The sequence below is a fragment of the Lissotriton helveticus genome, chromosome 7, assembly GCF_964261635.1.
Source record: "Lissotriton helveticus chromosome 7, aLisHel1.1, whole genome shotgun sequence".
Classification (NCBI taxonomy): Eukaryota; Metazoa; Chordata; class Amphibia; order Caudata; family Salamandridae; genus Lissotriton; species Lissotriton helveticus.
Window position 1 is genome coordinate 975,549,882 of NC_136068.1, and position 15,494 is coordinate 975,565,375.

Below are 15,494 nucleotides of genomic sequence, written 5' to 3' on the forward strand. Positions count from 1 at the left end.
ACAAGGCTCTATCCTTTCCCCAACCCTATTTAATCTATTCATGGAACCACTCACCCTTATTCTCAAACATGCTAATATCAGTTACCACCTCTATGCAGATGACACACAACTATATTACAAGATCAAGTCCCACCATGACATTCTTCTCCTCAATGATACCTTGAATAAAGTCCAAGCCTGGTTCCATCTTAATCATCTCAAACTGATCCCCAAAAAACTGAAATAATCCTTTTCACTCCCAAAAACAGTTCTCTGCCTATTCAACTCTGGATCAATGATATCAAAGCTCTCAACTGCTCCCTCTCCACCTCTAACTCTGTCAAATCCCTGGGCATCAGCATTGATAAGAATCTTACTCTCATCCCTCACATTAAAAATGCTGCAAAAGGTGCTCTCTTCTCCCTTCTCCACCTTAAAAAAAATCAAACCTTTCATTCCAGCTGATGACTTCAAAATCGTTGTCCAATCTCTTGTTCTTTCCAGAATTGACTTTGGCAAAGCCACCCTTGTAGGCACCCCAAAAGTCCACCTTACCCTGATTAAATCTGTTATCAACCTGGCTGCCAAACTTATCTCTGACTGTAAACGATTTGATCATATTTCTCCTGTCCTCAAAAACCTTAACTGGCTCCCAATTGAAGGTAGATCCACCTTCAAGATGGCATGTATCACTCACAAAGCCCTTCACCAAAACACCCCCTCTTACCTCTCTGACAAACTACAAAAAGCTGGTCCTTGAGAAGCTCTAACTCCCTTTTCCTCATCCCCCCGAGACTCAAATGTAAAAAGACACAATAACGTGCATTCTCTGGTAGTGCCCCTACGATTTGGAACTCTCTCCCCAAAGATCTCCGCTGCAACTCCTCCTACCCTCTCTTCAAAAAAAGACTCAAGGTGCTTCTTCTCAACAAATATTGGGGTACCTAACGTCGCTATAATGATTCGTTCCTCATTTTTACTCTCCTCAAACCACCCCATCTCTCGTCCTTTGTATTGTCTCTCCCCCTCTCCCTCTAGCCTTTACTCTCCTATCTTTCAACCTTCCCCATCTCCCTTACTTATCCCTTAGTTACTCTCTTTCCTCATTTCCCTCGTTTAACCGAAATGCCTTTATCCCGTGCTAGTTTTATTCACTCTGTAATTGTGTTTCAAGATGTTTACCTGTCTGTAAAGCGCTCTGATACTCCTGGGTCCAGTAGCGCTATATAAAACCTTTTAAATAAAAATAAATAAAATGAGAATAAAAGGAAGGAAAGATCCCAAAACACTTGGTGCTGATAGGTAAGAAGTGATCTCCCTTTACAGAGGTCGAATGCATTGTAACGGTATACAACCTTTACCACGCATTTTTTACCACGCAATACCATTACAAGGCTGGTATTACAACGCAAACCATTACAACGCATTGCGCTGGGGGCCGCTCTAGGATAGGGAATAAGTTTAATTTTCTATCCAACACCTTCCCTAGTGTCCACGGGGACTGGAGTTGGAATAGAAAATTATACTTACCACTATCCAGCACCTCTAAGCGCTATGCGTTGTAAAGGTATGCGTGGTAAAAACCGCGTTGTAAAGGTATGCGTGGTAAAAGTATGCGTTGTAACGTCATACATACATTGTAACAGGTGTCCCGGGTATCCTTTTCTCGTAGAAACGCGGATGAGGCAGAACCTTAGCTCAGACTCCTTTAATGTGGCGTGGTGCTGCATTTTATTACCTAGTTGCAAAGGCCTCCGGTCCCAATTTATCTCCATGTTAAAACTGATGCAGTACCACGTATGTTACCATGGGAAATGGCCACCCCCACACGACAGTTAATATAGCACCACGCACGAACACCACACGCAATGCAATTTGAAATGTCTACTCCACACAGGCAGAAGCTAATGTCCGGCAGGCTTGATGCATTAAGATGGTTCGCTCATGGCTGCTGTTCCGAGAAGACCGGCGAGAGACGCAGAAAGGGCAGGAATAGTCAGACTGTTGGTGCCTGTATCCTCGGAGGATGGCACACACCAAGGGTCAACAGCTTGCCGTCTTTAAAGGATCGGGTTGGGTACCAACATGGTTCAACAGCTTCGGAACAGAGTCGAATTGGTTCAACCTTCAGACTCTGACGCATCCGTAATGTCACATCCTCAGGCAGACACCAAAATGTGTGTAAATCCGCTGCCACTGCACACACCCTTTAGCATGAGGCATTCTGTGCACTTTAGGAGAAGGAGGTAGGGGACAACCACCCCAAAGAACTTAACAGTTGAGACCCCTTCCGGGCTGGGGATAGCACTTGGATGGTCGGAGACAAGGCACTATGGCAGGGAGTAGGCGCTAATCCTCATGGTGCATCCTACCCTCATCTTAATATCGGAGTGCGAGGGGAGAGAAAATTAGCTCGCGCTCCTTGGATTGGGTCTGCATTCCAGTCACCAATAGTCAGGAGCGCTTCTGACCTTCTCAAAGCAGAACCCACCCGAATAAAGATAATATCAGGGTAGCCATAAACTCTGCGAAAACTGCATGGACAAAGGCCAGCGAGCAAACTTCCTGTTTTATGGTGGAAGCTGGAGCAGAATAACTTGAACAGCTGTTTGCTGTTTGTCTCACACTCGGATACCAATCTGCATACTTAACGAGTGCTGGGAGGAGGGAGGGTTGGGGGGAATGAGGGTGGGGGAGCTCAACACGTAATACATCGAAATGCCTGCATTTTGTGGCGCGCTCTGGGTCAGCCGGTGCCTGACCACGGTATCATGGCGAGCAGCGCTTTGTTTAACCGACGCACCACAACTTGCTTTCAATTTTTCTCATAGAGCAATGAGGGAGGAAAGTGACGTCCCAGGAGAGAAGCTGGGGAGTGGGTGGAAATAATGGGAAGCAAGGTGGTAATGAGTCGGCAGGGACGAGACTTCTGCTTTATATAGTGGTGACGTGGGCGCAGGAGTCCTGGTTGCTAGGCGACCCTCCGGCTCCTCTCCTTAGCGAACCCGGCCTGTAGTTTTGTCACGCATGCGTACGATGTAAGACATCGGTTGCATGTGAGACAAAGAGTGCCAATTCACCCACCAATGAAATTACAAACAAGCATTGAAAATGCAATCGTACTCGTATTTTCACGAGACCGATTTCATTTTAAACAGCAGTGCACGCCTGAAAGAAGGCACAAACGGGAGGGGGTGAGGGGAGGGTGGCAGTCTAAGAAATTACTGACTATGGGAGGGAACAGGGAGAGGTAGGGAAACAAAACAGTTTTTTAAGTAGTGGGGCCGATAGCCATGGAAGGACAAAAATGTCATCATGGCAGTCAGGAGGCGGGACTAAGAAACCAAGCACCAATCACAATGCAGTATTTGTAATTAAAGCCAATCAAAAAGATGGGTGGAAAGTGGGTGGAGCTTCCCCCACTATAGTGTATACAGCATCTCTCAAATAGACAGCGCATGCGCTGCCTAGCCGAGACCTATAAATAGGCCAAAATAGTTGATTCACCAATACCCGCAACAAAAATGATGAAGTACTGGCTTTTCTAAGCCTTAAGAATCTGGTCTGTGTGGTCAAATATCAGTACATTAGTTCAAGCCATTAAAATAGTCTTACACAAATTGTGGCAGATCCTATAGTTACATTGCATTTTAGGCTCATGGCACAACAAAATCTGGGTACAGTAAGTGTCAAGTATCCCTTACCTCTTCATGTCGCGGCAGGTGTACCACGAGATTTCCGGCAAGGGCATTCCTTTGCTGATACAGGTCACAACTACCTGCCCTCCACTGGCATCATGGTGGAAATCTTTCAACAGCAGGACTTGGGCCGGCACTGCTCCCAAGGGAAGAAGACATGAGGGAGCCAGGTCAACAGTGTGAAAGGTCTCAATAAACCTAAAATTTCGTTTCTAATTGGTGGCTTGCCCTTTAGGTAAGTGGTGAACTGTTTTCTTTTCCCCCAACACGTTTCGAGACTTATGCAGTAAGTGCTCTTTGCTCTTTGATTAGCTTTATTCGATTTCAATATAAAATCATAAAAGCAACAACAACACATATATATACATTAACACATCAAAAACTTTTCGTCTCACAAGAAATTTACGAACGTTTAAAAAAATGATTAAATCAATAGAGGAATTCAGCTAATCACTGGAAAACAGAAAAAGTGGACAAATCAAATAAAAATAAGGAGAAAGGGGGCCATTCAGTACAGGACCACTTCTAGCCATCCAGAAGTTACTCTGAGTTACTTAGCGGTGCAACGGGACATATAAAGATCTAGGGTAAAAATCGCTTAGACTCCAAGTCGATATTGGACCATCGCCTATTTGCGGCTACCAAGATTTGAGGTATGGGACGACATATTTATTGCTGAATTTTACGAGGACCAAATCGCCCACAGTATTTTTTACAAGAGGTCCTAGCCAGCCCACCCTTCGGACGCTTAGTATAGTGCCATCTATATTGGGGGGCAATGGCCTATTTTTAGTTAGCCAGAACACTACCTTGTTCCTTAGATCCTGCTGTTTTTCATGTTTCCCCTTTGGGAGTTCTGGTATACCTGCGAGGACGGACACAATAGGAGCTGCTTCTGGAGGCAAATGAAGGTGATTAGTTTTACGTGGGATGGTGTCGTGACTAGCCACTAATCTATTTTGAGATGGCATTTCTTTATTGTGCCCAACCCTGAGGTAAGAGCGCTGTGGTATCGTGGCTGCTTTAGAATTTTTTAAAGTGTTCATAGGTGGGGCAGCTATTTGTTTACTGGTGTTTGTGTTTTGTATAGTAGAATCAGGTGATTCTATAGGGGGTGGGCGCTGTAGTTGTACTGGTTCTCCCAAGGTTTTTGTAGGTAGCGAATTAGCCTTTATTGCTTCTTCAAGTCCCGTAAGCCTATCCCCTAGGCTAGTTATTTTATCAAGCAATGGGGATATAATAGATTTAATAATATTTTCAAGCGCGGACAATAGGGAATCCTGTACAGGTACTTTCGGAGTATCAGTACTTGGGGTATTATGTACTAGTCGGTGTAGGTTTAATTTTTGTTTCTTGACCTGACTGCCAGTTTGGTTAGCTTCATCTCTCTTCCTTTTGACCGAGGACACCTGGGTAGAGACGGTGGGTAGGGAATATGATATTGGGTGAGTTGTATCTTGTAAGGTCTGAGTTGGTTGGGAAGAACGACTGGGACCAGGACTAGTCGTAGCTATGGGGGAGATTGAAACAGAAGTTAACACATTTTCTATATTCACAGGGGCATACGAGGCTTTACACATTAGATTGAGTTCTTCCAATAGTGATATCGCTGGGGCTAAATCAGCAGACTGTGAGGGAGAACCCTTAATAAGCGAACTGACCAAGGCTGGAGATCGTTCTAGTCTCTCCAATTCACTAGCAATGGGCAATATAGCACTCTTAAGATAATAGTCCATTCTTCCCCTGAGCAAGTCACCCTCAAAGGAGTGTTTTCTAGAGACCCCCTTGCAAGACATAGTGCAACAGCTTGTAACAATCAGAACACAAACAATATCGGGAGTCGAGCAACAGTGACCCTTGGCGAGACCCCGTGGCATAAACCAAATATAGTCAGTTGGTAAAGTACCTCGAGTCAGTGTTCCTCATAGCACGTAATCAAACCAAAACCAAAAGCAAGGGGGATGACCCGGCCTCCTCTGGCCTATGATGGCCTTAGATGGACCCGCCCTTGTCCCGAGCTTGTCCCGGGCTTCTCCCGGCGCTACCCGCGACGCGGAGGGCAGTCCATCCTTTAAAGCGCCTTCGGGCGCACCCTGGTTGGTGGAGGCGGCGTCCAGCCGCTGAGGTTCCTGGGGGGTGTAGTTCCCTGTCCCTGGCTGCCGCGCTGCGCTGCGGTGTCCTGGCAGCGGCGGCGATGGCGGGGACAGAGAAGCGCTAGGGTATGGGGCGCAAGTCAGAAGGTGGCCCCACGGAGCAGATACAGGAGCCTCCCGCTCAGATAGTCACCAGGATATTCACCAAGATGTGCACAGCTATATTTTGCCGCTCAACAGTTGGTAATCTTTAGTATTCCAGAGAAGCTTACAAAGTCTAGAAATGTCTCAGGAAGTATTGCAAATTCGCTGACTGCCGGAGCACATGATCAATCCAATCCCAGAAGCAGCATATTGCACAAAAACAAAAGTTTATTATTCCGTTTTGGCTGCCGGATCCCTACATTTTCTTCAAAGCATATTTCATATTGTGTGCAGCGGTGACCAGACCCATCAACTCACCAGCTAACGGCTACACTTGTTGATGTTGCTTTAAACAAACAACAAAGCATGTGCTTACAAATTTGCCCAGCTGCGGCGGCTTTCGTTCAGTTTCTCTCTCCGTTCCTCCCTTCTCACCTGCCGCGGGCCCCGGCCAGGGGAGCTCAGAAGGGCACAAACAGGCGCAAACGCTGTATTCGTGAATGCTCACACAACGGAGCAAAAGAAAGCGGCGGCGTAGAGGGACCTCGGAGGCCAGAAGCACCCCTCTCACCTCCGGCTCGTTCACTCGCCTCTTAACCTGTACAGCCTGCTTAGCCTGTACAGCCTATTTCACATGTCCGTATCTGTGTCTGCAAGTCCGCCTCTCCGGGGTGGAAAACCTGCAGCGAGGCTCTGTAGGGGGCCGCGGGGGCGCTGCGGGCTCTGTGGGGCTCAAGATGAAACTGCCCGCCTGCAAACAAGCCGGCTGCAGAGCAGCAGAGCGGTGTCCTCCTCCTTTCTCCTCGCACAAGTGAATGGCTGGCTGGCGCGCTTAGCAGTAAGTGACAATTTGCATAAATATTACAGAAGCACAGAACTTACAACCTCCTAGAACTTTAACTTGGAAAGATGAGAACCCAGCATGGATACTGGTAATGAACAATTGTGCCAAGTTTGAGAAGGGAACCACATTTTGGGGTATAACTGCACTATACTTGTAGCACACTTTGTCCATAGTCTGTGGCAGCAGGAAATCTTGCTACGGTAAACGTTTGGGTGGCCAACTAGAGCACACAGTGGCTATATTCTGTTTGGCAAGGAGAACTATAGACGTTTTTGGTGCCCATCTAAGATATGAAATTGTTTTTGGAGCTTGTTTAAAGATTCTAATATGGATTATATTTGTCATCAGGAATATCAGCACCCTGTAGGCACATTACAAAGTGTAGAGTCCTAGCATGAACACGGTCTAGTGTTCAGGAGTGATGTAACACACTTTACACCCACCCACCACAGACGTCATGGTGTCACATGACGCTGCCAATAAAAGGGGCCAAGCGCACGTGCTTGTGGCCATTCCCACTACCCCTAACTGGTGTCTGTGTCCAAATCATTGCTGCTATCTACCATGCGGGCCTAGGGCCCTTCCCAATTCTACACTGGCGACGAGGCCGGTAGTGCAGCCCAGGCGTGCCACTACCCACAGCTCAAAAACAAGAAAAAGGGGAAGAGAGCTGCCCGCCTAGAGGGCATCCCCTGCAGCAGGGCGCAGCGCGCCGAGAAGCCGGTGGGCACATCCGAGCCCCACAGCAAGCCGACCGGAGCCCACCCGCGTCGACCGCCACCAAGAAAGAGCGGACCGCCCAGTGCCCACCTGCGACGGCCGCGAGGCTGAAAACCCCCACCGGAGAGGTGCACGGGCCGGGCGGAGCCCACCCGCCACGACCGCGACAAAGCATCTGGCCCGCCGGCCGAAGGTGAGCCCCAGGGGCGAAGCGCCCGCCATTAACTGTGCCAATGCATAAGCAGGACCAGCGGAGCCTACCCGCGGCCTGCCCGAGTCGTCCCCTGCCCCCGCCGCGTGTGTGCTTAGAAGCGGCGGGGCACAGAGACTGAAGACGGCGTGAAATAAAGTGTGGCCGGCCCCGCAATCACCAAAAACAACGAGGGGGAGGGAGCGGAGTAGCTAACCGCCTCCCGACCCCCCTCGCAACGTGATCCGGGCCAGCGGAGCCCACCCGCGGCCCGCCGGTAGCCCCCCAGCGAAGCAAGACCAAGCGGAGCCCACCCGCGGCCTGCCGGTGGCATCCCCGAGAGGAAAGAAACGATGTCCGTGGCAGGTCTCCGCCGCGCAGCGTGTGCGAGTAGAAGCTGCTGCGGCGGGAGACCGGAGAGCAGAGTCTGCAGGGCCGGAGGAGTACCAGCGTTTATATAGGCAGAGCCGGCGGAGCCTACCCGCGGCCTGCCTCAAGTGCCCCCACCCAGCGAGGAGTGAAGGGGGCGACGCGCTTCCCCTGCCTGCGGGGGAAACATCACCATTTCTCCCCCCCCCGCCCGCATGAGGACTGCCGGAGGCTGCCGCGAGCGAGGAGGGTGGGGAGGTCTACAGAGCCTGCATGAGGCCAGGAGCCGCCGAGTCCACATGTGCCCTCACAGAGACATGAAATGAAAGTGCCGGTGCACCCGGCACGAACCCCCCCCTTGGTGCAGATCATTTTAAGCACAACAGTGCCTTACACCGCAAACCTGCCCCAAAGAGAAGTGTGCAGAACACCTTAAGCACAGCAGTGCATTCCACAGGAAATCTGCCCCAAAGAAGGAAAGAGACTCACTGTGCATCAGCAGCAGCTCCAGCCCCACGATTGCACTGAGGGATGGATGATAGAGTGCAAGGTCAGGGAAGAAGGTATTTAGCAAAGCAAGCTGCTGCAAAAGTGAAGTCTACCGCCATCTAGTGGCCAGAGAGGAAAAGGGCACCTGCATCAATAGGCAAGACAACAAGCACTGCACACTACAAGTCCATTCCGCAATAGCAAGGGGTAACAGACTAAGACCAAACAACGCCCCTAAGGAGAATTTACGACTGCGCAGCGAGTAAGGGCGCAACCACGCAGAAGACACCCACAAACACCAGCAAGGAGTCGGCACCAGCCACTTCCAACGCGACGTGGGAAGAGGCATCAATGCCTCACTAAGCATCCAAGCACTCACAGGACGTCTGGAGGAAACGACTGCCAAGCACCGGAAGAACGGCCAGGGAAAAGACTGCCGCGATCAAAGGACGGAGAGAGCAGCGACGCCTTGTGGCCATAGGCGCTCACCGCAGCATCAACTACTCCCGCCAACGGTCCGAAGCATCAAGTACCTGACGACAGCCAAAGCAGCAAGTACCCAACGTCACGCAACAGGCGTCCCAGAACCCTGAACAGTAAGTGCGCAATCAACGCGCCACGTGGCAACGCACAGCCGCCGCAAGCAGAAAGAAGAATGCATGCAGCGCCATCGCGCAGAACAATCTTCGCGGACGACCCCACGACATGGCGCCTCCAAGGAGCCGATCCGCAGAACGATCGCCCATCAAGTGCCGACCCGCGACAGATCCATGGCGCCTCCCAGGAGCCGATCCGCAGAATGATCGCCCATCAAGTGCTGACCCACAACGGGTCCCCAGGAACTGTTGTAGCGCAAAGTCCGACAGGACGACCGAAAGCAACCTGCCAGGCATCGGCAGAAGTGGACCACCAACCGGTCCAGGGCGTTCAACCATGAAAAGGTCTCCGGACGTGGACCCCCGAACGTCACCAACAAGTATCAAGAAAAGAAAACATCAAGAAAGGAAGGTTCGCGACACCAACTCTGGCTGCTGAGGAAGAAGGAGAAAGTGTCCCCGACGGGGACAAGACCCGGGGTGCACATGCAGAGTGCGCGCACTGCATGGAGGGCCCAGGTCAGGAGAGAAGACACAAGATCGGACCAAGTGATGTCGCGATGCTGGAGGAAGAAAAGGAGAGATCTGAGTGGCACCTCTGCCACCGCGAAAAGGAAGGAAGAAAAGAAGAGATCCGTGTGGCACATCTGCCACTGCGAAAAGGAAGAAAGAAAAGAAGAGATCTGAGTGGCACGTCTGCCACTGTGAAAAGGAAGGAAGAAAAGGAGAGATCTGAGTGGCACGTCTGCCACCGTGAAAAGGAAGGAAGCATATCCATGTGGCCTGTTGCCACAGTTAAGAGTAGAAGGAGAAGTCAGTGCGAAGCAACGTCCCCACAGGGAAACAACTAAGGAAAGAGAGAGGAGTGCAGGAAGACCACTCACTCCCGAAGAGAAGGAAGGCGACAAGTGCCAGGACAACGGTGCGAGGAACACGAGGCCGGAAGAACACCAGTGGCAAAGAAGACCAGCTGAGAGACGATGTTTCCGCACACCCAGGATCTGCGGAGAGGAGCAAGCGAGACCGTTTGTTACATCCACCTTTGGGGTCACACGGACACTGGACACATGCCAGCCGTGGTGACTCAGGGGCAGAGGCCTCCGGGACGCAGTCCCCGCGACGAGAGACGGTCCTCCGACGCCCATCCGAAAGGTCCGGGGAGGGCGAAGACATCGCAAGCAAAGACAGAAACCAACAGCTACCTCGGGACGAGGCTGCGGAATCTGAGGTGAGGCACATCGTCTGCTCCATACCCCCACTGACGGCGGCGCAGGAGCAACCTGATGTGGCACATCCAGCCCAGCGCAAATCCGAGAAAGAGGACCTCAAGGATATCCCGTGGCAGGGGAACACCGACGAGAGGGGTCATCCTAGTGAGAGGGATGCCTTGCAACGGATCTGCCTTTTGCCAAGTAGGACACAGACTACAGTGGAAGCTAAGGCCGAGACCGGAAATCGTGTATTATTCCCCGGCGAACGACAAGAACTCTAACTGCACCCGTCGCCATGGAAGTGAGTAAAAGAAGGACTGTGAGGACAATCTTGTCGCAGAGTCGTCAATAGACTGGTTCCATCGAGCACCCCCAAACCGGTGTCACTGTGAACTGATGTTCCCCGCAGCAGATTGAACATCATCTGTGATTCCAAGCAGCGGCGGATAAAAGGACTCAGCGGAAGTTGAACACTTTACTGCATCCTGATACAGTTTGTTTTCCCACAGGTTGATTTCTGTATGTGGGTTTTTGCGATAAAAAAATGGGAGGGATGTAGAGTCCTAGCATGAACACGGTCTAGTGTTCAGGAGTGATGTAACACACTTTACACCCACCCACCACAGACGTCATGGTGTCACATGACGCTGCCAATAAAAGGGGCCAAGCGCACGTGCTTGTGGCCATTCCCACTACCCCTAACTGGTGTCTGTGTCCACATCATTGCTGCTATCTACCATGCAGGCCTAGGGCCCTTCCCAATTCTACACAAAGGACAATGTGACGTAGGGTCATTTTACTGCCCACTTAGAACGCACTCCACTTACAACCCATGGGAAGGGAGTTTTAATTTAATTATGTAGAGAGCTTGGGAAAATAAATAGCAAGCGGTCTCTGTGAAGCACAGAATATGGTATGGATTGTGTTGCCCACGCTGGGCCGTATTACACAAAGTGCCCTCGGGATGCAACAGGCATTGACGCCCGCTTTGCGCACCACCGGGGCACTTTGGTATTACAGATGGGCCCGCAGATGCTTGTGCGGCCCCATCTGTAAAACTGAGAGCGCTGGCGCACATTAAGCGCCAGCCTATCTTCACTGGGCATTCCCTCAATTGCATGGGGCGTGCCCCATGCAAATGCGAGAATTCCTTTGCATCTCTGCCAATGCCGTATTACAGATGCGGGTGCAGAGGCAAAGAAGGTCCCAGGAGGTACACTGACAGTGCTCCACTTAAAAGGTGGCACACTGTCAGGGCACCCCTTGAAGCAGCCCTTTGGAGGAGAGAAAGGGGGTCCTATGGACCCCCCAGACATCCACTTGCAGGCGGGTGCAGTCACTGTGAAAACACGGAACGGCTTCAAAGCAGCTGCTCTGTTTTTCACATGAATGCGCTGCGCCCAGGGCAGCGCAAGTTCACGGCTGCCCTGAGGGCAAGGCATTTATCATAATATGATGTATGTTCCTTCATTGTGCTGGGAGCTCAGCTCAATATAGGAAAATGTGCCACATGTATAATGCGACCCTTGGAGCATCTGTTTGTTGTAGATTTCAGAAGTGACATTTGGGCACACACAGATTTATGAGATTTATCACAGATTATGAGATTTGAGAAGAGAATCATGGGTGTGGTTCTTCATGTCTTCCTCACACATACACTGGCTTTAGACTCTTAAACACATAGGGCCTCATTTATGAGAAATGACGCATCGCTGCGTGAAAGCAGCGATGCGTCACTTCTCAGTGCGCACTCCGTGCGACATACCTGATGCGTCATATTTAATGTATGACACATCATGTCGCAAGGAGTTATAGATACATCAGTATTTCTGACGTATCTGTAAGCGCAAAAGTGACGCATTGCTGGGGTGTGTCACAAAAGTGACGCAACTCCAGCAATGCGTCCTTTCACATGGGGCCTGCGTCAGTCTTACGCCTGCTGTGAGGCAGGCGCAAGATTTTGACGCAACGGCGTCCTAGAAGTGACGCAGTGAAATCTCATAGATTTCACTGCGTCACTTCTATGAGGTTTTTGTGGGGGAACGCCCCCTCTGCACACATTATACCTGACGCAGGTATAATATAGCGCAGGGGGTTACAAAGTGACGCATCTGCTTAGTTGCGTCACTTTGTAAAGAGGAGGCATGTTTTATGCCGCCGATGCGTCACGAAAAGTGACGCATCGGAAGTGCAAACCTGACGCAAGGCCTCATAAATGAGGTCCATACAGTATTTGTAGCAAGTGGAAAGAAATCTAGATTTACACTGGCTGTAGGTCAGGGAGAGAGAGAGATAGTGTGAATTGCACAGATAACCTCAGTGCTCACATTAAATAAATATGGACTAGGCATAGGCAGAATGGAGGTTAATCCAGTGTGAATCCTCACCCCACCGTGACCTCCCACTAAATGTAAACTTCCTTGCACTAAGTTGTTTCTGTGATGTATGAACTGCGACACAGCTTCATTTGTTTGTATACTTTGCTTCTACTTTCGCTGTGCCATATTGAGCCTATGCGATGACTGAAATGTATATATGAGCTGGAATGCCTTAATGACTAGAAATGCTTAGTTGTGTACCGTTAATCTGAAGGTGAAAGGAGAACTCTTGTGCGTCATCTTCATTAAAAACTTTAAGTTTGTAATGTCCTCCTTCGTCTTCCTTCACTCGCACGAGGGACAAGTTACTGTGATACCTGGAAGAAAAAGACAGTTTCTGAACATGCTTGATCGGGATACATGGTCCAAAATAATAAGAATACAAATTCCACACATTTATTGGGGGTTGGCAGACAAAAGGTGCCATCTCAGTAGCTTCCTGACTCTGCCACTTTGGAAATGAAAGAGCCCCTGGTTTGTTGGGTAAAAACGTCAGATTTCTCTCTCTCTCGTTCTCTCTCGCTCTCTCTCTCGCCGTCCGCCGCTCCGTCTGTCCCAGGTGTCCCTCCGTCCATCCTTCCCTCTCTCCGTCCGTCTGTCTGTCAGCATATCGTGTGTGCAGCAGGCACGCAACATCAATTGGTCTGAAAGGGTTTCAGCAAAATCAATGTTGTATTATGAGATTGGAGTACGCAAATGTTTTTTTGTTGACTTTATTTTTATGGTGCCTCACGGCACATTTCTAAGCACTGTAAACACGAGATCTAGTGATAACCTAAGTTAATGGCACTCTTAGAAGGAAAAAGGTAGAATCTACTTTTCAAGCTTCAAAACAGTCACCTGAAGAAAGCTGGATGTTTCCACGGTGAGCATTTAGGGCCAGATGTATCATTTTTCAATTTGCAAAAAGGGGTTGCAAATTGAGTACAGACTTTTTGTAAATGGATTCGGATTTTGCAAACCACCTTATGTACTAATAGGTTGGTTCACAAAAAAACGAATCACTCGGTGGCAGAATGGCCTCCTAATTAATATTCATTAGACAGGTTGCAGTCTGTGACCCCCTGCGATTGGTGGCAATCATAGGGCTATGGCCTGCAAAGGATAGCACACCACCAACATTGTGATTGCCTTCCAAAACGGAAACAGTTTTTTTGAAGCCACCAATGTCCCCTAAAGTAGAATGTTTAATTTTTAAAAAAAGTTTTCATTTTTGAAAACCGTCTTTCTGACCAGTCAGTGGTTTGAACCACGGCCTGCTCTCCCTGAGGCTGCCACTTCACTTCTCAATGGGGAAGGGGGGTCCTAAGACGATACCTTCCACTTTGCAAATCATTTAATATTCTCTTTTGAGGAATGAGTAACTTTTCGATGGTTTGCAACTAGAATTGCTGTTGAAAATCATATGAAACATTCCAAGCCAAATTTCTATTTGGAAGAAATGCCCCTTTCATGCCACTTTCCATTTGCAACTTGGTATGGGTTACAGAACCCATTTTACGAGTTGCAAACGTTTTTTCCAACTTACAAAATGAGTTTTGTATGCTACAAAAAGGGATTTTGCAGTTGTAAACCTGGTGATTTTGCAAATTGCTGAGTTTACCACCCCAGAATCTTTTCGTACATTTGGCCTTAATTCACTGTTCAATCTGCTTAATGCACATGACATACATATACGTATACATAGGCATATGTGCCAGTATTGCACCTTGTTCAGGCAAGTATGTGCAATTTGCAGGGTGAGGTATGAATCCCTGCAGAAGCATCTCATCCTTTCATTCTTCTGAGATTGATAAAATATGCAGGACTTAGATGACTGAGGGCCTCATTTAAAGTTTGGCAGATAAGGACCACCTGCCAAAAGGGGCACCTGTTCCGGACCCAAAAGCGTGAATCCACCACTTTATTTAAAGTTGGGGGAAGCACCAGTGGAAATCTTGGACCAAGAGCCCATTCTCCAGTCAGTCAAACTTCTACTCTTTTTAAAGCAGTTGGTCCTTTGTACTTTTTTCTTGGTTGGACGATTAGGCAGAGTCTGGGGTTGTTTCACATCGTCTCTCTGGCTTGGGATGCTCTCCAGAGATTACAGGGCATGGTCCGGTACCGCCTCCCCTGTCAAAAATGCAGTGTAACAATCCCCAAGGGTGATTGACTCTCCATTGAGTTTTATGTGTGTTACTCTTGCTATCTAGTTCTACCTGGTTCACAGAGGGGGAGGGGTGTTTGAGAAATAATTGTCTTAAAAAGATACTCCCTGATTTTCTAAAAAAGAGGTGATGATTACTGTAAACCCTAAGCCTGGTAAGATTTCATGTCATGTCAACCTTTATCGATGTTCATCATGTAGGCTGTGCACATAAGAAGGGAGGAAGCCTCGCTGTCATCCAGGTTGTGCACAATAGGCAAACAAGTAACACTCAACTCCATTGAGCTTGACATGCCATTTCCCACGCTAAAACTCAGACCACCACCTTCCATCTCATCGACAGGCTTCTTGCGCAGAACAGGACTTCATTGAATTTTCAGATCTCATCACCACCTCATTTATCCGACGTGCCTACACCATCTTCTTCAGTGACTTCAACGTCCCAGGCATAGCAAGCCCAAAACAAAGCAAGAAACACCCTTTTCAACCATATCAATAGACTTGGTGTTGTACAGCATGTTATACAGCTAATGCACTCAAAAGGCCACATCCTAATTCTTGTCTTCTCCACATCACTGACAATCCAATGGAAACCACACACATACAATTGGACTAGACTGGACACGTTGACACACCT

General features: G+C 49.1%; 1 protein-coding gene across 1 annotated transcript in view; it reads right to left on the bottom strand.

The window, feature by feature from the left end:
- PDGFRB (platelet derived growth factor receptor beta) overlaps positions 1 to 15,494 on the bottom strand; it is a 237,670-nt gene that overhangs the window by 97,176 nt on the left and 125,000 nt on the right. The window contains exons 8-9 of the mRNA XM_078653581.1: positions 12,913 to 13,028; positions 3,684 to 3,813 (exon numbers count right to left, since the gene is read on the bottom strand). Of these exons, the coding sequence (XP_078509707.1) occupies positions 3,684 to 3,813; positions 12,913 to 13,028 (246 nt within the window). The remainder of the gene's footprint in view (positions 1 to 3,683; positions 3,814 to 12,912; positions 13,029 to 15,494) is intronic.